The sequence below is a fragment of the Ixodes scapularis genome, unplaced genomic scaffold (assembly GCF_016920785.2).
Source record: "Ixodes scapularis isolate PalLabHiFi unplaced genomic scaffold, ASM1692078v2 PGA_scaffold6__148_contigs__length_123643588, whole genome shotgun sequence".
NCBI lineage: Eukaryota > Metazoa > Arthropoda > Arachnida > Ixodida > Ixodidae > Ixodes > Ixodes scapularis.
Window position 1 is genome coordinate 14508992 of NW_024609881.1, and position 21070 is coordinate 14530061.

General features: G+C 45.9%; 1 protein-coding gene across 1 annotated transcript; it reads right to left on the bottom strand.

Annotated features, from left to right (window-relative positions):
* Nucleotides 1-322: 322 nt before the first annotated feature.
* Nucleotides 323-20032, bottom strand: LOC120844187. Its single transcript, XM_042294496.1, has 2 exons — nt 19384-20032; nt 323-405 (listed from the first exon to the last, which is right to left on the bottom strand). Exons 1-2 carry the CDS (start codon nt 19879-19881, stop codon nt 343-345), a joined length of 561 nt encoding a protein of 186 aa, XP_042150430.1. The 5' UTR covers nt 19882-20032; the 3' UTR covers nt 323-342.
* Between the last annotated feature and the right edge of the window lie 1038 nt (nt 20033-21070).

Genomic DNA, 21070 nt, shown 5'->3' on the forward strand with positions numbered 1-21070 from the left:
CATCTGTGTGGAAATCACTCCTCCGACGCCGGAAGTGACGTAACGGAAGTGACGTCACCCTCTTAATTATTAAAAACTAATATAAATCATTACTGCATACAGAATATAATGTGCCTTTGAAAATAAGTACAAATAAAAATAAACCCGTTCGATTTTAATGTAGCTTTACAGTAAAAAGTCACGTGACTAAACATTTTTGTCAGAACATTTGTTTATTTACAACTTTTTAAACGCAGCCTGACAAAAGTTGTGAGTTACAAAAATAGTATTAATGCATATAAATACCTTTTTATTGTCTTTGTGTCACGTGACGTTATTATTGTGGGCGTGGCTGCCGTGGCCCTAGCGCTTGCGTCGCGTGCGGTAGTGTGCTCCGCTTCGGCTGTCACAGCCCGGGCGCTCGTCCTGTGAAAAAAACGTCTCGCAGCTGATCTCGTGCCCGTAGCCTTCGTTACACTGCCAGCGAGCGGAACATAGCACGACGCTCAATGCTTTCTTGCACCAGCGTGACCGGCGGTAGTGACGGCCGGCCGAGTGCGCCCGCGCGCTTAGATGGGTGTTCGCTGTTGCAAAGATCTTAAACGTGACCAGAATCATTGATTATCGCACCTAATGAGTAGTTTTCAACGAGCCAACAGCTGAGTTACGTTAAGGTTATCAGTTACAGGTGGGAAGTGTGCATAATCCAGCTGCAAGAAGGTTGAACGGATAGGAGCGACCCCCGGGACCCCCCGCGGAACCCCGGGAGGGAACGGGGTGGGAGGGGGGAGGGGGGTCGTTGCGGGTACGCCAGTTAGATTTGAAACTGGGTCCACTTGGAGTCACTACTACTGAGATATGCCGGTTCCAGTTGGGAACCAATGGGGACCTAACTGGGAATCAACTTGAAGCAAAGAATTGTAACTGGGATTTAACTCAATTTGTAATCATGCATATTAATTTTACATATTATGCATTTGTTCTTTATGTTTGTTTTTATATAGAACCAGATTTAGTTTTTTCTTCTGAGGCTGATTTTTGTGTAGGTGTTGACACTTGCACCTTCGATCAAACCGAGCAGTACTGAAAAGGTGTGCCCACCATATGACACACGGTTAAAGCTGACCGGACCACTCGGGTCACATATGTTGCCTGGCCTTGTCACTGCAGTAAAACGCGTAGAGTGTTATCAGAGTACAATGTGATACATGGTAATAAAACCCGAGACTCAGGAACACAGAAGGGGACGAATGTACGAATGTGATACTCGACTCGTTCAGTGAGCGCGTCGCCCTCACCGTCCTGCAACTCTATTAAATAGCAGCGTATACTCTCTGTTGTGTCTACAAGCTGATCCTGGCTGCTGGTAGACGAGGACGAAGAGGAAGGGGGATACGAATGGAGCACGAGATGGAGCAGCTGGTTTTTCTGTACTGTCTGACATAGGCGTTCGTATTAAAAACACATTTGGTGCAGTCGACAGGACTCTAGGACTCCTCCTAGAGTCTGAACTTTCCCTAGAATCTGCTCTTGCCATCGCCTCTCAAGTTGAGCAAGCGATAAAGGAGGCCAAGCTCTTGACGGAAGAGGGATCCAGTTCACAAGTGGCAAAAATAAAAGCCAAAAATTCGAGGGCAAGTCCCAGCAAGTCGTCCGGCACTTGTTACAGATGTGGGTCACCGCACCACATGGCGGACCATCCTAAGTGCTGGCAAAGAATGAAGCTTGCAGAAAATGCAACAAGAAGGGACACTTCGCCTCCGTTTGCAAGCAGGGAGTTTCACAAGCAAAATCCCATGTACGAAGAGTGGAACAAGCGCACGACCAAGTCCAGGTGCTAACTACCAGCTTTACCAAACAATCGGTTACGTGCAAGATACATCTGGCACATGTTCCCACCAAACGTTTAGTCGACACGGGTTCATCCGTTTCAATCCTGTCAAAAGACGTCTACCGAAGACACTTCCTCTATTACAAGTTGGTATGTTCGAGTACAACACTTCTGGACTACTCTGGAAAAGACATTCCCCTTTCTGGGGAAATTCAACAGACCGGTGCAGTTCGCTCAAAGCACATTTCCCGTCGTACGAACAGGCGCGGCTGTCATGGGCCTAAACGCCTTACGTGCATTGGACATCCAACTAAACTTTGCTCCTCCCACCGGGGGACAGGTGGCAACGGTCTCCGCAAGAAACCTTCCAGAGATCGCGCAAGACTTCCCCCATCTGTTCTCCGAGGGATTAGGTCACGCGAAAGGATTTGTACATAAGGTAAAGACAAAAGACTCCGTCGCTCCTTTCCAAGGAAAGCTACCAAGACTACCCTTCGCAGTGCGCGAGAAAGTTTCTGAGGAACTGGCGAAGCTGGAACACTCCGGGGTTATCGAGCGCATCGATGCTTTGGAGTGGGTGTCTCCCACCGTAGTGGCCCGCAAGAAGAATGGGGAGATCCGGCTCTGTGTAGGCCTATGCAAGCCGAACACTGCAATAGTTTTGGATTCCCACCCTCTACCGTGCCCCGACAAACTTTTTCATCAGCTTTCCGGTGCCCGCGTCTTCAGCAAGCTAGACCTCTCATCGGCATGTCACCAGTTGGACCTGGCACAGGAAAGCAGAGACCTGACGGCATTTGTGACGCATGAATGTCTCTTCAGGTTCACCAGAGTATGTTTCGGGCTGGCATCCGCCGCCCCTGCCTTTAAAAAAATGATGGACTACATACTCTGAGGTACTCCAGGTACCATCGTCTACCTGGATGATGTACTTATTTTCGGGCGCACAAGAGAAGAGCATCATGCCCGCCTGAGGCAAGTTCTTTTCACGCCTTCAAGATGCAGGCTTGAAACTAAACCAGCACAAATGTTTTTTTTGCAGTCCAGCAGCTTCAATTCCTAGGACACGAGCTGACACCACAGGGAATCAAGCAATGGGAAGATAGTATTGAGGCTATCATGCAGGCTTCACCCCCACAAACATAACATCACTACTATCATTACTCGGCCTGCTCACATATTACCTCAAGTTTGTACCAAACTTTGCGACCATCATGGAGCCTCTGCACGTGCTCCTGCGGAAGGATGTTCCTTTTTAATGGAAAAAGGCACAAAAAGAGGCATTCACTGCTGTGAAGGATCTGATACGAAACAGCAATCCACTGATTTTTTGACGTGGTGCTGCCCACCGTCGTCACAACGGATGCATCTAATTACGGATTAAGCGCGGTTCTGCAGCAAGTACATCCAGAAGGAATTCGAACGGTGTCGTTTGCACTGTGAAAACTTTCAAGCGCCGAACGCAACTACTCTGCAGGGGAGAAAGAGGCATTGGCGTGCCTTTGGGCCTGCGAGAAATGGAGCGTTTTCCTCTTCGGGCGCCATTTCACGCTCAAGACAAATCATCAGGCTCTCGTTACTTTGCTTTCTACACGAGGATCCGGTCGACAACCAATGAGGATAACCAGGTGGGTTATGAGACTCCTCAGGTACGACTACGAGGTACATTACCAGAAAGGAAACAAGAGTGTCGTAGCAGACGTACTGTCACGCCTGCCTACTCTGAATCCTTCGAATTGCAGCGAGTTTAGTGACGAGGAAGAATTCACTTGCCTGGTAAGCAATCTATGCACAATCAATCAAGAAGAAATCAAAGAGACCAGGCAAGACCCTAATTTGCCTCGAGTAATCCAGTGTATCTGCACCGGATGGGGTCACGAGGAACAACGTGATAAAGTACTATCTACATACTACAAGTTGCGAGAAGAGCTTTCCTCCGTGGATGACTTACTACTACGTGGTGAAGTGTTGGTTCCACCTATTTGGCTACGGCATCGACTCATTGATCTAGCTCATGAGTCACACCCTGGAATTGTGCGGACGAAGCAGCGTCTACACCAGCGCTTCTGTTGGCCCAGAGTGGACATCGAGGCCGGCACCTACATTAGAGACTGCAACACCTGTCAGACGAACGGCAAGACAGCTGTGACGGCAGCGGCACCCCTACAACCAGTTCCACTCCCATCGGGTGCATGGAAACAACTAGGAATAGACATTGTCGGACCTTTTTACAAACTTCCATCGCAATTCAGATTTGCAGTCGCCCTAGTCGACTACTTCAGTAAGTGGCCAGAGGTAGCTCTTTGTAACCAAGTTACGGCTGAAGCTGTATGTGAATTCCTCATTAGAATCCTCAGCCGGGAACGGTATCCGAAGGTGATTGTTTCTGATCATGGCCCATAGTTTGAATCCCGCATATTCCAGGAGTTCCTGAAGTCCATAGGGGTTTACCACTATCGGTCTGTGACACACCATCCACAAGCCAATGGTCGGGTTGAGCGCTTCAACCGAGTGCTTAAGCAGTACGTCCAAACTATCGTGCAGAAACAAACCAACGTTCGTACAGGCCTTGAAGAGTTTCTGAGTGTCTACCGAAGCACACCACATGCAGCGACGAAGCTCTGCCCCGTTGAGCTCATTCACGGACGTAAAATGCGTACCTGTATGGACATCGTCGGCTTCCCAAGCTCTGACAAGTCCGTTCACATCGAGATGCAGCAACTCCGCCAACGCATTGCTGATTACCAGAAGCACAGCAAGCAATAGACAGATGATAGGCGAAGAGCCAAACCATTTACAGCGGGTGTAGGAGATTATGTCTGAGATTATGACCGAAGGGAACACCATCATTTGACCCCTCTGAAAGAATTTATGAAGTGGAGGGGCCAAGCACCTTCGTCACGTCAGGAGGAGGATGCTGGAATTCATTGAGGTTGTCTCGAGCACGCCTTCCAGCAAGACACAAAGCACAGGTGGAGTGCACAAATCCAGGAGCTGCAGCAGATGCACAGCCGCCGCTTCCAGCTCCGTGAAAATACTCAAGGAATAAGAAACGTCCAGACAGGTTCTTCCCCTGTTGAACTCTGCTTCGAAAGGGGATTGTGTTGTGTGCACAAGCTGATCCTGGCTGCTGGTAGACGAGGACGAAGAGGAAGGGGGCTCTGACAAGTCCGTTCACATCGAGATGCAGCAACTCCGCCAACGCATTGCTGATTACCAGAAGCACAGCAAGCAATAGACAGATGATAGGCGAAGAGCCAAACCATTTACAGCGGGTGTAGGAGATTATGTCTGAGATTATGACCGAAGGGAACACCATCATTTGACCCCTCTGAAATAATTTATGAAGTGGAGGGGCCAAGCACCTTCGTCACGTCAGGAGGAGGATGCTGGAATTCATTGAGGTTGTCTCGAGCACGCCTTCCAGCAAGACACAAAGCACAGGTGGAGTGCACAAATCCAGGAGCTGCAGCAGATGCACAGCCGCCGCTTCCAGCTCCGTGAAAATACTCAAGGAATAAGAAACGTCCAGACAGGTTCTTCCCCTGTTGAACTCTGCTTCGAAAGGGGATTGTGTTGTGTGCACAAGCTGATCCTGGCTGCTGGTAGACGAGGACGAAGAGGAAGGGGGATACGAATGGAGCACGAGATGGAGCAGCTGGTTTTTCCGTACTGTCTGACATAGGCGTTTATATTAAAAACACAACGCTCTCTCCTGCCCCAACACCCTAACGTGCTGCCCCACTTTACATTTCTGCATTTAGTTATGCTAAACCGACTGTTCAGTTGCATATAGAAGTATATGCTGAAACTTTTTTTTGAACCAGAGGTTCAAAGATCAAACACGGGTTTCAAAACATTTGGGAATTTTCCGAACATTTTGAACTTCTTATGTTGAGAAATTCTATACTTTTCGAACTTTAACAATTTCCGGACTTTCAAACCTGATCAGCTCTAAAATTTGAAGATTCTTAGAATATATGTCTAATTTTTCTGAATTATGCCTCAATCATACCTACACTACCTGTTCTGAACGAATATTAACTGTTGCACCATTATGAATTTCCGCATTCATACTGTGCATATTCGTCCAGAATCAAAGCAATCAAGTAATCTCAGTATAATCGCTGTCACTAAGACTTCCAAGCTGCAATTCAAACGCCATGTCACAAAGCCAGTGATTTAATGGTGGCAGTGGTACTAATGACTCCATAGCGGACAAGCCAACTGGGTGCAGGGGAGAAAGAAGAGGTGGCACGTGGGCAAGAAGGCTCGAAAGGAACACAGACGGGACAGCTGTGCAATGTATACTGATGTAAATATTTGCATCAGTATACATCGCAGCCTTCTTGAAAGCATGAGGAAAGGACGAGATTTCCACCATTTTACCCCCATCACGCCTTGCGGCTTCCTAAAAATTTACACTTTTGCTTGCAGCTCTTGAGCAATGTTAGTTTGGCCTCCCCTGATGGAGGCCGACCACCTATTAGATGACCACCTGTTGCACAACCTTGTGTGGAAACATTCGTTGATTGACCAGTAACTGCATGTCTGAAATTCTTGGATTCTTTCTCAGCATTAACAGCTTTTCATAATTTTTAGATTGTTTTGGAGTGTCCTGATAAAATTTTACAAACACCTTGATGCTGACCATGATGATTGCATTTTTAAAGAGAGACTCACATACAGAGAGGCAGAGGATTATTGCTATAATTCAGATTGTGTCGAAACTAAGAAGCTTCCAATAATAAAATCAGCAGGAAATTCTGCATGAACCTTATAAACATTAAGGAAACTATATTTCAAGGGAAATTTTCTGGAGTATTCCGAGAAATTCCTTAGAGTCACGTGCACTTCAGTTTCCTGAGGAATCATTGGTTAGGGCATTCCCCCACAAAACCTCATATGGTGTCATATGGTGACACTTGGCACAAAAATCTTGTATGAATAATTTTCTTGTAAACATTTTTACTATATTTTACATTCCCTTTTGTCTCCTGACAAAATCCTGATCATGAGACCCACGGCTAGACTATGTGACTTTGCTATACTCCCGTCTCTTCACTCTACATAATCCTCTTAGGTGCACACTTATATTTCTGCCCTAAATAATTTGTTTCACTTCTCTGCTTATTCTTCCATCTCTTTTACCTCTATCCCCCATAGATTGGTTGATCCTTTCTTTTTATCTTCCCTCCACAATCTTTAATTTATTTATCATAATTCACAGAAAGACCCACCATCTCCTTCTCATTAAAATTTGCTGATGAAGCCTTAAATTTTGTATGATTATTCAGAAAAAATTATGTATGAAAGGGCCAAGCCTGCGTCAGTCGAGCTGGAGTCCTATGCGAGCTAGGGTAGTTTATGTGGCTGTGCAAGAAAATGATCGATTGAACAGGTGAGTATGGGATAGCTGGAGATGACTTCCTGAATGTAATTATTGTTTCAGAGGTTAGATGGTACTGAATTGTGGTGATTATTAATTATTAAATGAACTCTCCAAGTGTAGGAATTATTAAACAGGCAAGAAATAAAAAGAAAGCATTATTCTAGTACATCGTTGCTTATGCAACTTTACATTTTAACATTTGAAGTGTTCCTCACCACAAAGTTTTATTATTATTAGTTTTATACTGATTTAATCATTCAAATCTATACCACCATGTGTTTTCTTTTACATACACATTGTATGCTGAGTACAGAGTTTCGGCTGAAGCTAAGACGTGTTTTGTACACCACTTATTTGTACTAACCTTATAATTGGGAGGAAACATGTGCTTCATCACAATAGGAACATTGCTGAAGTAGAGGTTTCAAGGAACAAATACAATTAACTTGGAAGTCTGCTTGTTTCTGGAAGGACATTTTTCTATGACATCTGTGCAGTAAAAAGCCCACAAGCGTGCTTCTAATTAAAAACGCACGCTATCCAGAATAGCGCGACCCGCAAAAGCGGTTCTTCCTACGAGAATGTGCCTTGTGGAACAGTTTAAACTCAGAAAAGAGCTTGTACCCTGGAAGGAGGGTTTCCCCTTCTATTTGCTGTACGGCGGGAAAGCGGCAGACCAAGTAACTCGCAAGTGCGCTTCCCCTTGCAGGTATTTTCCTTGTGGGAAAGCGCAGAACCAGCAAATGTACTTGTCAGTTGCAGTAAGATGGGAAAGCAGTAGACCTAACGTTACATAAGCGTGCTTCTCCCTGAAACACTGAGTTTTGCAGGAAAGCAAAAAAAAAACCCGCAAGTGCGCTTCACCTTACGAAGTTGTGTACTGCGGAAAAGCGACCTAGAAATACTTCATTATCTACATTTACTGCAAGAAATCCATGCGCGAATCTCATCCTCCGAAGAGCACTTATGGCAATAGGCCACATTGATTGACTGAACATGACTTTATAACTAACCAAATTACAGATTTCTCACTGGCAAAATTAAGAAAAGAAAAAAATCATTGATTTGATTTAAACTGTTTTCTCAAAATAATTTTTCGAGAGAAATATAATTTCTCTGAAAATAATAAGTACACTAGATTCAATATGCAAGATCAACCAGAAACATATACTTTAGTCTGTCTGCCTGATTCTATACCTCTCTCTGCTGGTATTTGAGTTTGTATGCTTGCTCACGCACGCAGTTCTTTTGTTGATTCTAACCGTTCCCTTGTTTTGCTATACCTGAAGAACGAGCTGAAAAGTAGAGAGAGCGTTCAATTCTCCAATTTACTTTTGCCTCGAAGAAGTCTTATATTTGCTCGTTATCCGCATATCAATATTACTTGATAATTATTTTACATGGAATGAAAAGATAAATACACCTGAAAGCAATAAAATAGTTAAGGTTCCAGTGCTAAAATTAATGTTTTTTTAAAAAATATCTTATATCAAAATGTTTGATTTGAAACATCGGTATTCAAATCGTACTTGGGAAGTCATTCAATTACAGTAATTAAATTACTGTAATTTAATTACTTTTCTGGTAATTTGTAATTCATTACTTTCTGCTAAAAGGAGTTGCAATTGTACTTTATTTGCTTTCTAGCATCAGTAATTACAAACTTTGAGGCACAATTACAATTACTTTTGCAAGGATTTCCGGTGCCAACCGGAAATCCTTGCATCATCATCACTGATGACGACATCAGTGACGTCGCCAACATCCGCATCGTCATCACCACTGATGACGTCATCAGTGACGTCACTGATGTCACCAGCATCCACATCGTCATCATCACAGATGACGTCACCGACATCCGCATCGTCATCATCACTGGTGACGTCACTAATGACGTCATCGGTATCCGCATCGTCATCGATAATGTCATCAGTGACGTCACTGATGACATCATCGGCATTGTCATCGTCACGTGACCCCCCACCTCAGGTCACTCCACCCCCCCCCCAGTACCCTTCCCTCCTCCTCCTCAAGAGCTGCACTCTAATTCGGCGTTACAGGGAGTTGTAAACGGCTTTCACTTCTTTTTTCCAACTGTACAAAGAGCATGTTCCTTTACACCTATGTGTGTTACTTGGAAACTTTATTCAAATATTTAGATATCACTAATTGTCATTTTTACTTGCCTGGCTAACAAAAGTGTGTCAACCCAATTTTACTTTAGCAATCTGGCATCCTCCAGTATATGAACTGATTTATATTATTTAAGATATAAGAATGTAAAACTTCATTGCCCAAACTGTCAGGTTCTATTATTAATTTAACAAAATGTATAAAAGGAAAGTACAATATGTGACATTTACACAGCGATGCTTAAGCCTCCTCCGACACTGGGGCAAGAAATGAACAAATGCGTTGCATTCTAATTAACTGGTTTAAAGTTATGTGGCCCAAGTAGGGTCGGTTTCAGAAATAAGTAATTGTAAAGTAATAGCATTGGTTTTTAAAAGTAATTTGTAATTGCAATGAATTATTTCTCAGGTAGTAGTAATTGTAACCGTAGTTAAACTACTTTTGGAGCAAAGTAATTGTAATTAAATTAAATTTTAGAAGTAATTTACCTGTATGATTAAAAATGTGGTCTAAATCATGATTTCAATTTAAATCAACTTGATTTTCATCTTCCATTCTGTCGATATGTGTCAGTGCATGACCATTGCCAATCATTTCATTTGCAGCATGCGACATTGAGCCCTCAATTCTTTATACGAGGGCAATGGGGGATGGCCAATGGATGAAGATGGGCTGAACAAATTTTTTCCAACATTTTGTTGATATACTATTAGATAACTTTGCACTCTGTAGATGAAATTCGGTACGGTCTGCTTTTCTGGAATCGATCGGATGGACACTGAATCTATAAGTCGATTGAATCAGGATGTCCCATGCAGGGACCAAACTGTTTAATTTTTTTATAGCTAACTTACTAATATTGTAATATTGCTGCTTTTATGCTTCAAAGTGTAGATAAGTGGGTAGCACAAATGCTCAGAAAGAGTGGCAATGTCATGTTCTTTATATACTTCATTATAGTGGAGACAAGAGCTTCTGGAAAAGTATTTGCGACTCTGTGTAGGTGTCAATCAGGCAAAGGCAAACGCTGCCTTGTACCGCAGAGATGCGAGGAATTGTTACACCACTTTTCTTTGCAAATAACGATTTGGCAGGCTTGACTAGTCCAGAGATATCTGCAAACGAGTGGTCAGTGCTACAGCGATTGTACATAGTGCTGGCAAAAAAGGGCTGTCATTTGTGGCCCTCGAATTAGGAGGGTCAGCAACAGGTTTATAATAATCATCTTTATTTTGGGTGCCATCAGTCTTTATCTTGGATGCCCCGTGGTGCACCAAAACAAACAACAAAACCAGCAAACAAAAAAAATCCTAAACACACTTAAAAGTTAGCAAACAAGTAAATGTAAGATTATCCAAATGGCGATGGTACATTGCAACAGATGCAGATATATAAAGGTGAGGTGGAGCGATGGCATTAATGACTGAATCCGAGAGACGTGAGGTATTGCACAGTGAGCACACATAAAAGCATACGAAATGTCTGGTTACACATGAAGGAACATGAAACAGTTCAGCTCTAGTTTGCCTGTAGTTGTTTACAAAGGCATCGGTGGACATCTTCACAGACTCCTACTTTAAATAGGGTGGACATGCCTGCAAGAAGTTTTCCCACATCGCACCGGTGCATGTGAAAAGCACCAGCTCTTTTTTGGTAACCTTCTCCACGCTGCGCCGGTGAATGCGGAGAAATGCCAGTGCTCTCGCAGTTAGCTTTCTTACGTTGCTCTGGTGCACGCAGAGAAGAACCGGGCATTATTTGTGGAGTGATCAGAAAGGAAAAAAAGGGGCCCATGTGCGCTAGCTATTGTTGGGGCAGGATTGATATAAAATGCAGTGTGTTGATGTAACTACTAAGGTATAAAACAAATTGGCACCCCACCAAATGTAAGTAAACGACATCAAAATCGATTTGTAATGCAGAACAGTTTATTCACATTATAACACAAAATTCCGATTTCCCCGTACCACTTCAGACTCGGAAAGAATCATCGGACTGTGCAGCGCCTAGCTGTTGGTTTCTTCAGAGCCAATTTACACAAGTAGCAACTTGCTCAGTTTTCAAGGGGCCTTGTTTTTGGAGCCTTCTTGTTACCAGATGTGAGGCCCACAAACTTTTTGCTATAATTTCCCCAGCCTCTACTATGTGGTCAGATGAAGAAAACTTTGCTGGAAAAGTCGGAGAATTCTGAAGAGACAACTTGGCAGACACCCCGAGATAATGCAGCACCATAACCTGTTCGGCACAGAAAATATGTTGCTATAAGGGTCTGGATCAAGAATGTCACAATTGGGAACCAAATAAGCACTCTTCTTTTATTTCACCACAATGGATGCTGAATCCATCGGCAAAAATGACAGGTTAACAATATGCAAACAAAATGAAGGAATTGCCCACAGGCAAACACTGTAGCGAATCAGCCTGCATGGTGGCTCATATGCAGCAAAGTGAGACAATAAATCATATTCATTATTGTAAGCTTAAAAGGCAGTAACCTGCTCGAGACTTCAAGCCCGACAAAATCATAAGCCTCTGTGTAGGCCTGGTTTTGCTGCTTCACACAACACTCTTCAATAAGTTCATCCTAACACGAAAAAGCCTGTTGGTCCGCGGGCACGAATGCCTATCCTGTGTTAGGAAGTTGCTTACACAACTTCAGTGGCACAATATATCCCAAGCTTTTGTTGCACTATTAAACCCCAATTATCATCCCACACAACTTCCTAGCACAGAACATTTCTCTATCCGCCACCCGAGAACGCGCTCTCTAGCGGTCAGGCTCCGCCGAGAGACCTAAATTTAATTAAAAAAAAAGAAAGATTAAAAGCATCATACATCAACAGTGAAAGTTAACACTTGTAAAGCAAGGGGTCACATCATGTCCAAATAATTGAGAAGCTGTAATGCTACTAATTAAAAAGTTAATTGACAAATTTTAGCTAATTAGCCAACTGATTGGGATGGATATTTCACCATACAATTTCTGCCAAGCTCAATAAATGAATGAATTAACACAGTATCAGTAGGAAGGTCATCTCAATTAAAAAAAATTAAAACATGTTGCAGATAGCTAAGGAGCAGAAATTCCCAGACATGTGGAGTCAACATCACGAGGCCAAAAGCAATATGTGCCCTTGAGGGCACATATTGCTTTTGGAGAATTGAAGCTCAACCTCAATATGATCTAACAGTGCAGTCAAATTTTGATTTAAAAAATTCCTAGTAGGCACTACGAGGTCGAGAAATCGCACCCCGATACATGGCATCAAACTGAATCTGAAACGTTGTGCAAGAGTGCCGGTGAAGTCATTTGCATACCTGCGGCCCGGCACCTGCGGCCGGCAAAAACAGGGCGAACAATTAGGGAGGTTTCCCTTTGCAAAAATGCATAGCAAATGCATCGACCCCTACCACGAGCGTCTTCACAAAGAATTGAATAGAGAATGTAACCTTCTACGTTAACCTTATATGTCCCATCGATGAACAGAATTTCAGGATACTTTTCAAAAGTTTCTCGCATAACGGACGTCTGGAACAACACAAATAACAGCTCATTGTTTTTATCTTTTTCATAATGTATGATCCAATTAGGGTTCTTGGAGGCAAGACTATGCAATTGCTCTAACAACAGGGCCCCATGAGCCTCACTAGTTTTAACTGCAGTCACAGAATTCACACTACGGTTTTTGTAATTGTTAATGTCTTGTGTTGTTAGAGTCTTGCCAGTTTTTTCATAGACATAATTTTTGAAATCCTTAGGTTTAATATTGCATTTTGCTACATCTGCAAATGTCTCCTTCTCAGATGTAGTCAGAAGCCTGTTTTGGGGGTATGTGCTGCATAATTCCAGACTATGGTTATGTTCAACAACAAGTTTTGAGATTACATAGCACATATCTGGCTTTGTCTTCAAAACTAACAAGAGGCGTGCCTGGCAACCTGAAAAATAATAAGACTGTTGTGGGCGCTTTCCGCTGCCCATGGCTGATAGAGGGCGTCCATGGACACAGATGAATTCAACTGAGGAGTATTTAAATTCCTCACACTGAGCTAATGGACATGTTCTAGACCTCCTTTTTGTAAACACATGCAACCCTTGTTTGCACCAATCCTCAAATGCAGCTAGAAAGGTAGAGTAGTTAGAAAACTTGGCCTGCGCAAAAATGACACCGCCACCTCCATACAAAGTACAGGATTTTGAAGGACTGGGGGCATTCTGCAGGTTACTAACGGCAGATCCAGGGCTTTTCTCTGGAACCTCGGAAGGGTACTTGACTCCCTGGGCAACGCACTTATCATCTGCAGCAACGCCTTCGCCTACATGATGCCCTCCGACAGCTATCTCTATGCTAGAGCCCTCCCCACAACCATCATGCTTGAGACATGCCATTTCTGAGAAAAACTCTGTCCCCGCGTCATGCCTTCTGCATGCAGTCACATAGTCAGCACCACCCCCATCATGACCACAGGGCGTAAACCCACAGCCAGGAGTACCCCCTGTATCATGCAGCACATGCTTGCCTTGTCCACCCTCCCCATCAAGCACAGAGCATGCAACCCCACAGCCAGAAGTCTGCCCTGCGGCATGCAGCACATGCTTGCCTGCCCCACTCTCCCCATCAGGCCCACAGCATGCAACCCCACAGCCAGTAGTCTGCCCTGTGGCATGCAGCACATTCCTGCCTTCTCCACCCTCCCTATCAGGCCCACAGCATGCAACCCCACAGCCAGTAGTCTGCCCTGTGGCATGCAGTACATTCCTGCCTTCTCCACCCACCCCATCACACCCACAGCATGCAACCTCACAGCCAGAAGTCCGCCCTGTGGCATGCAACGCATGCCTTCCTTCTCCACCCTCCCCACCATGCCCACAGCCAGAAGTCCCCCCTGTAACATGCACTGCATGCTCGCCTTCCCCTGAGACCCTTGCATCATGCTCTATGCCCGCATTCACTAATCCCATGCTGAAGCCCTGCTCTCCGTCATGCACTGCAGACACATTCTTTGCATGCGTGAGTGCCCTTCGACTCTGCAACAGGGCCTTCGAAGGACGTTTCCCTCCAACGACCCTGCTCTCTGTCACACATGCTGGGCTGCACTCACCTAAGTCAGAGAAAGGATTGTCACAAACAGGCAAAGGAGAAAGGGTTGAGAGGCACCCTACTGCAAAGTCTTCTCCATCCCAAGTAATAGTGGGGGACGCAATAGTGGCAGCACGGTTTGGTACCTTGCGCAGTCCCGGAGACTTTCGTCCCTTGCGCTTGGACTTCACCCTCTGCCACCGCTCTCCGCCCACTATACTTTGGATAGGGTAGACTACCCTGGGTTCAGCTGCTGCCGAGGCAGCCTGCTCACCGGCCCCTACAAAAGCTGTGCTCCTCGAGGAAGCCCTGGGGCGCCCCTCTGCACTAAATTCTGTACTCATAGCAACATCGGTGACTCCACCTCGGTCCAGCTTCGTAGGCTTCTCAGAAGGTTGCTGTCCTTCCGGCCTCGGCTGAACCTTTCCCCAAACAGGTACGCATGTACTAGAGGGAGCACAAGTGGCCGTGGATGCACTCTCCCAGGTCTGCCATACCCGGCTGCCCTTGCTGCGGACTCGAACGCCACCAACCAGCCTGAATCCAGCACCACAGCTTCCCATCCTGGGCTCATCAGAGTGCTTGCCTCGTTTGTGCCTCCGTTCAGCAGTTACACATGTGGCAACTGGTTGGCTTGTGTCCGATCCGAGCTCGGGTGCCGTGCTGGCAGTTGGGACAGGAGGGCCTGCAGATTTTGACATCTCTGCCCAGGTGGCCCTCCGATCAGCAGCTGCCTCACAAGGCGCAAGGGTGGTCTCAACGGAAAGAGCAGGAGAAGCAAGGAGGGGTTGCACAGGAGAGCCAAGCAGCGGAAAGTCAACCTCACATGCCATGGTTAGTGGCGGGCTCTTCACGGAAGGAGCAGCAGAAGCAACAGGAAGGGGTTGCACAGATGCAAGAGGAGGAGGCTGCACAGAGCAAAGCGGTGGTGGCTCATCCTCGCATGCAGAAGGAGCAGCAGAAGAAAGAGGAGGCTGCACAGAGCAAAGCGAAGCAGCAGCAGAAGTGAGAGAAGGAAGCTCCACAGAGCAAAGCGGAGGTGGCTCATCGTCGCATGCCGAAGGAGCCGCAGGAGCTGAAGGAGAGCCAAGCGGTGGGAACTCGAGCTCACATGGCGCGGTCAATGGGGCACCCTCGATGGTCCAGCCGTCCCACGAGCGGGTCCCTGGCATTGCCTCCATGTGGTCCTGCTGGATCTTGGCCCTGGCCATCTTCTCCAGGATGCTCCGCACTTGCTGGCCCATGAACCCAGCGAGGACCTGCACACGGTACTTGACATTAGCACCAAAGCTGATTGGCAGCTGCAGTCACCTCACTTGTTCAAATTGTTAAAGATGTTGCCTTGAAGATTTCACAGAAAAGGTGCTGCACCTTTAGCTTTATATACAAGGCACCTATGCCAAAACGTCTAACTGGGACCGGTTGGCATCTCGACTGGTTACAATTGGAACTAACTGGTCCCAAGTGGGAATTGGCTGTTACCAATAGGAGTCCAACTGGGACTAGCTGAGGGGTCAACTGGCTTGACTATGCCCAGATGGGGAACGGGTATGGGTAAGTGGGACCAGTTAAGGAGTTAACTGGTTAGAGGGATTCCCAAGGGGGAGTTTCAATTGTTTTCCCATTCCCTGTTGGGGTTCACATGCTGCGTCGATTTCGACAAGATGGGGGTGTATTGATCTTTGCTAGTGAAGGAAAAAAAAACTTAAATTTATAGATTTACAGAAATAAATAAACATTTAATTACTAGGTATACATTTATGTATTTAAAAAAATATTTCAAATTTCAATGTACATATTCTTTTATAAATTGCGATATAGTTAGTGGCATAAAAAATGTTTACTTAAATCAACATTTATGTACATGTATAAAAATGTATTAAACATTGAAGCAAAGACCTACCCTTTGTTTTTTAATCGCACCCAGCAGGTTGCAGTGACGCACACGCAGATTAGTTTTACGCACTGTCGACAGATGGCACATGTGACGCAGTGAAAAATCACCAATCATGATTTTTAACGATGATGAAGTTAAGAGGCTGAAGGTACAGAATATTACAGTTGAGAGAGCTAGTAAACACAAGTATCTAGGAGTATGGATATGTGATGGTGCAGAATATCTCAGTGAGCATGAAAAGTATATAATAGGTAAGGGCAACAGAAATGCAGCTGTAATGAAAAATAGAGCACCTTGAAATTACAACAGGTATGAGGTGGTGAGAGAGATTTGGAAAGGGGTCATGGTGCCTGGCTTGACTTTTGGAAACACAGTGATATGCATGAAATCCGAAGTGCATGCGGGACTAGAAACAAAACAGTGCAGAGTAGGTAGGCTGGCTTTGGGGGCACATTGCAAAATGCCAAACCAGGGAGTACAAGGAGACATGGGGTGGGCGTCATCTGAGAGCAGTGAAGCGGTGAGCAATATAGAATTTGAGGATCGGTTGAGGCAAATGGACGGGGAGCAATGGGCACGAAAGGTTTTCAGCTATTTATACATGAGGAGTGTAGACAGAAAGTGGAGACAGCACACTAGAAAATTAAGAGAAAAGATTTTAGGCTATAGTGGAGATACGGAAGAGCAAGTCTCAGTTAAAGGGGCCCTGCAATGACTTTTTTACTAATTTTTAATTTGCACCGAACCCGAGCGCGCTGAACGTAGTAACTTAGTGAAACTTTTCTTTTCTCAAAATTCCCTTTATTTTAAAAGTTATAGGCGAACTAAAATTACAAAGACAAGCAAAAAATAACCCCCCTCATGACGTCCTTGGTTGCTTGAGTGTGGCCCTGAACTAGAGGAGGAGTAGTGAGCTCATCGAGCGCTCACGGCTGCCGCACTCCGTGTCGACGGCGCGAGAGGGCGCCATCAAAGCGTGTTCTGGATAGGCTGCATGCAGCGGGCAGCCAGAGCGGCTCTCATTGCATTTGCTGGACGATTAAATACTACGGTAATTCGGCATGACACTTCATTGGCCACAAACGGCAGCAAACACGGGGTAAATGTCAGTTCAGAATGAGAGCTACTTTGCGCTGCCATACCGCGAAACAGCCAAACCGCAAGACAAAGCTTCTCGCCGAAGGCCTTCGGAACGCTCGGAGCCGGTCGGATCCTCCTGCCCATACGACCGCAGCGCCGCCGCATACATCCGGGACCTTTCCGTGTCGGCGCCTGATCCCACTACTCCTTTCTAGTATGCGCCGCCTTTTCCACCGCTTGGTGGCGGGTATGTCGACAGGTCATTTCTTGTTTCCGTACTTTATGAACTGCATTCGTTTCTTTTTCTATCTAAAATACTGAACAAGAACTACTTTTATAAATAATGGAAATGGTTCGCGCCACTTATATTTTCTATTTCGACTAAAAAGAAACTTTAGCAGCTTTGACCAGTAGTAAGCCCAGGACCAAAGACGTCACATTTCGCGCGCTTTCGGTACCGCAAGTCGCCCTCGTCTGTGGCGGAGGTTTCCGCGTCGTCCGGTTAAAATATGACGCACTGATATTTAGTTACTCTCTCCGTGCCCGCTGGCTTGCCCGAACCGCAAGAGACATGGAAACCGCAAAAAAGGTAGACGCTTAAGTATGATTGCAGGGCCCCTTTAAGAAGAAAGTTAAGGCCACAGAAAGAGATCGGTAGCTAGAGGGAATGCAGACAAAGACGGCTCTGGAAAGCTATAGATTAAACAAAACAGTTATTGCCAAAGAAAGCATTTATGACAATTCTAGGGGAAGCTCATTGTTGTTTGAGGTAAGGGCATTCAGCGAACCAGAACATACAGAGCGAAGTACCAGGAAATGGATACAGTGCGCACTGCTTGTGGAGAGGAGGACGAGACGGCTGAGCGCTTGATACTCTGCTGTAAAGGGCTTCATCCTACGCCGACCGAAGACAACATAGATTTAATAAGTCATTGGGTTTGAGAAACAGCGAAGGAACAGTGGATTTCAAGACAGTAGAGGTTACCAAGCAAAGATTAAGTGAATGGTGGCAGCAAGCGAGAGAAAACTAGGTATTTTCTTATTAACTGATGGCAAGGGTGTTTTATAGCCTCACTTTCTGTGCAGTGCGGAGTGAATATAGCTTTCAAATTTAAATATTCTAAGCTTAAATGGTAAAACAAAATGGCTAGGTGGCGCAAGCTACCGCCCGATCCAAAGGGCTCAGCCGGATTCATCCATCCATCCATCCAGTGGTCGGTAGAGAAGGGAAACCATCGCCGAGGTTGGTGTTTTGATAAACGTGTCGTTATGAAAATGTCAAAACCATATCTGCGCTTCTTGCGACCCAACTAAATACGCCATGGTGGTCACGGTGAACTTCGAGGGCAGAAAGATGCAGTTCAGCGACCGGAGGGCACCCAGGGAAAAACCAGACGGAAGAGAAAACAGCCGCGGAGGGCACAATGGTAAAAATGGCGGAAAGTCTACCCGAACTGGCAGCTGTTGTGACACAAGCAATTGGAAATGTTTGATTGTAAGGTGGGAGCGCAACCGCATCCTATCGGGACTTCACCTGCGCAACGCGGAAACACGGATGAGCACCTTTCTTCACGCGATGGAGAGAACCTAGGGACGTCGTCACGGATGCTGACAGACGCCAGCGGCTAATCTTTCACCACGCACGAATATTAGCTCTGGGCGATTCAATCGTCGCAATTAGCTAACGAGGCAACTGAAGCGGTCCTTAGAGCTACGCTGTGCTTCCTTGAACCCGGAAACGTGGACGTCACCGAACCTATTTATTTTCATTCTCTGTTTTTGACAATAAAGACTGGTCAACCTTCCAAGTTGTGCCGTGTTTCGTTGCTGGAGTTGGCACCGTTCTGTCAACCAGTTGAATCCAACCAGTAATTTAGCTCGCCACGTGCGCAGGTCAATTTTCAGTTCCCCTCTTTACGGCGAGCCTTGCAATCGTTGCCGCCCTATATTCGCGCTCTTTAGTGCAGCGACATAACGCACGTGTACATACCTTGTTGCCGATCCGGCTTGGGTGGACGCCGTCGCGGCCGATCCACTGGTGCCACTCGTCAGCCAGCCCGTCAAGGAACGTGAACCCTTCCCTGCGACACAACTCTCGCAGCAGCGAGTTCACCTCTCGGTAACGGTCATTCAAAGCCTCGATCTCTGCAGCGTGACTACGCTGCCATTCCAATGAGCAGAACCTATTCTCCCGTCTCGGAAGAACGGCAGAAAAGGCGATCTGCATCATTGGATTGCGTTCACAGATCTGGGCAGCTAGACGACGATATTTGTCGATGTACACGCTGGCACTAATATGGGAATTATTAGTGCCAACGTGCAGGATGACAACATCAAAATCGGGTAGCCTCTCAGACACCTGGGAAAACAAGTGCTCGATTCTAATACCACTAAACGCCGCAACCTCAACAGCCAACCGACTATTCAATGGGAAGTACTGGGGCAAGTACTTCACCATCGAATCGCCGGCTACCAAAACTCGAGGCATGTTGGGGGTGCGATCAAAGCTAAAATACAAAGAGTAGCACTAGATACGGAAAAAAGTATTGCTAAAAAGAACAAGACAATGCTAAACAAAACGCTTCAAAGAGTGCGAAAAATCAGCCAAAATAGCTTGCGTGACCGGAGCCGACAGCAGCGCGGGCAGGGAGGAATGGTACGTGCAGCACGGGGCAGGACCCGACCACAGAAGACTACAGCTGCTACAGCGGCAAACGCACATGGTCGGGCACATGTCATAACAAAGGCAACATCCGGGGCCGGGGATGATACGTTACTTCCGGCGTCGAAGGAACGATTTCCACACAGCCGTCTCTCCTCCGACGCGACTACGTCACTTCCGGCGTCGGAGGAACGATTTCCACACAGGTCCCACTCCTCCGACGCCCGTCGGAGGAAGCACTTCCATGTTAAATTGAAACGAAGCTGACGAAGCCAAGCTCCAGTTTAGTACACAATGCGCTTCGACATGCTTTATTACAAATAATTTTATAAATCTTAAAACAATTTTTTGTATCTTAAAGTTTTAATTTAAGTCGAATAAAACAAGCAAATTCACGTTGCGTCAAATAAACTCGGTCAGAACTCGGAACCAACGAGCATCGCCGCATCGCCATCGCCATCGTAACAAAACGGAAAAACTTTCGAAAACGAAGCGAGTTTCAAAACTTTCGCAACTTTCGGGCGCTTTCAGACTTTAGGAACAAACATTGAAGAACGTTCTTGGAAAAGGGAAGTGTCCTAGGTGCCGGCGCGCCCATAAAACCAGCTGTGGATATGAGTCTAATTGGTGAGTGCTCGCTCACTCGTTTTACTTTTTGAGTCCTTTCTGTTCGGAACGTTTATGACGTGATCCTTTTGTGTGCAGTCGGCGTGAAAGCGAACGTGTGCGGTTCCTTTGTCGCACAGGTGCTTTCCGCATTGGATGACCCTCGAGCTTTTGCCAAGGAAGCCACGGAACCGACGTGTCACTGCACGGGCACTCAGATTGCGGGAACGCATCCAAAGGCAAAGGTCCCACCGGAGGCAAGGGGGGCCAAGCGGGGCACTTGGTGAGTGTATCAGGGAGCTTGATTTCTGCAAACCGGGTGGCGGCTTGGTACCAGATAGCTAGGCGGTGTGTTTTGCGGAACCCATGACTGCTAAAGGTACCCATTAGTGTGATGGCGCTTGTATTC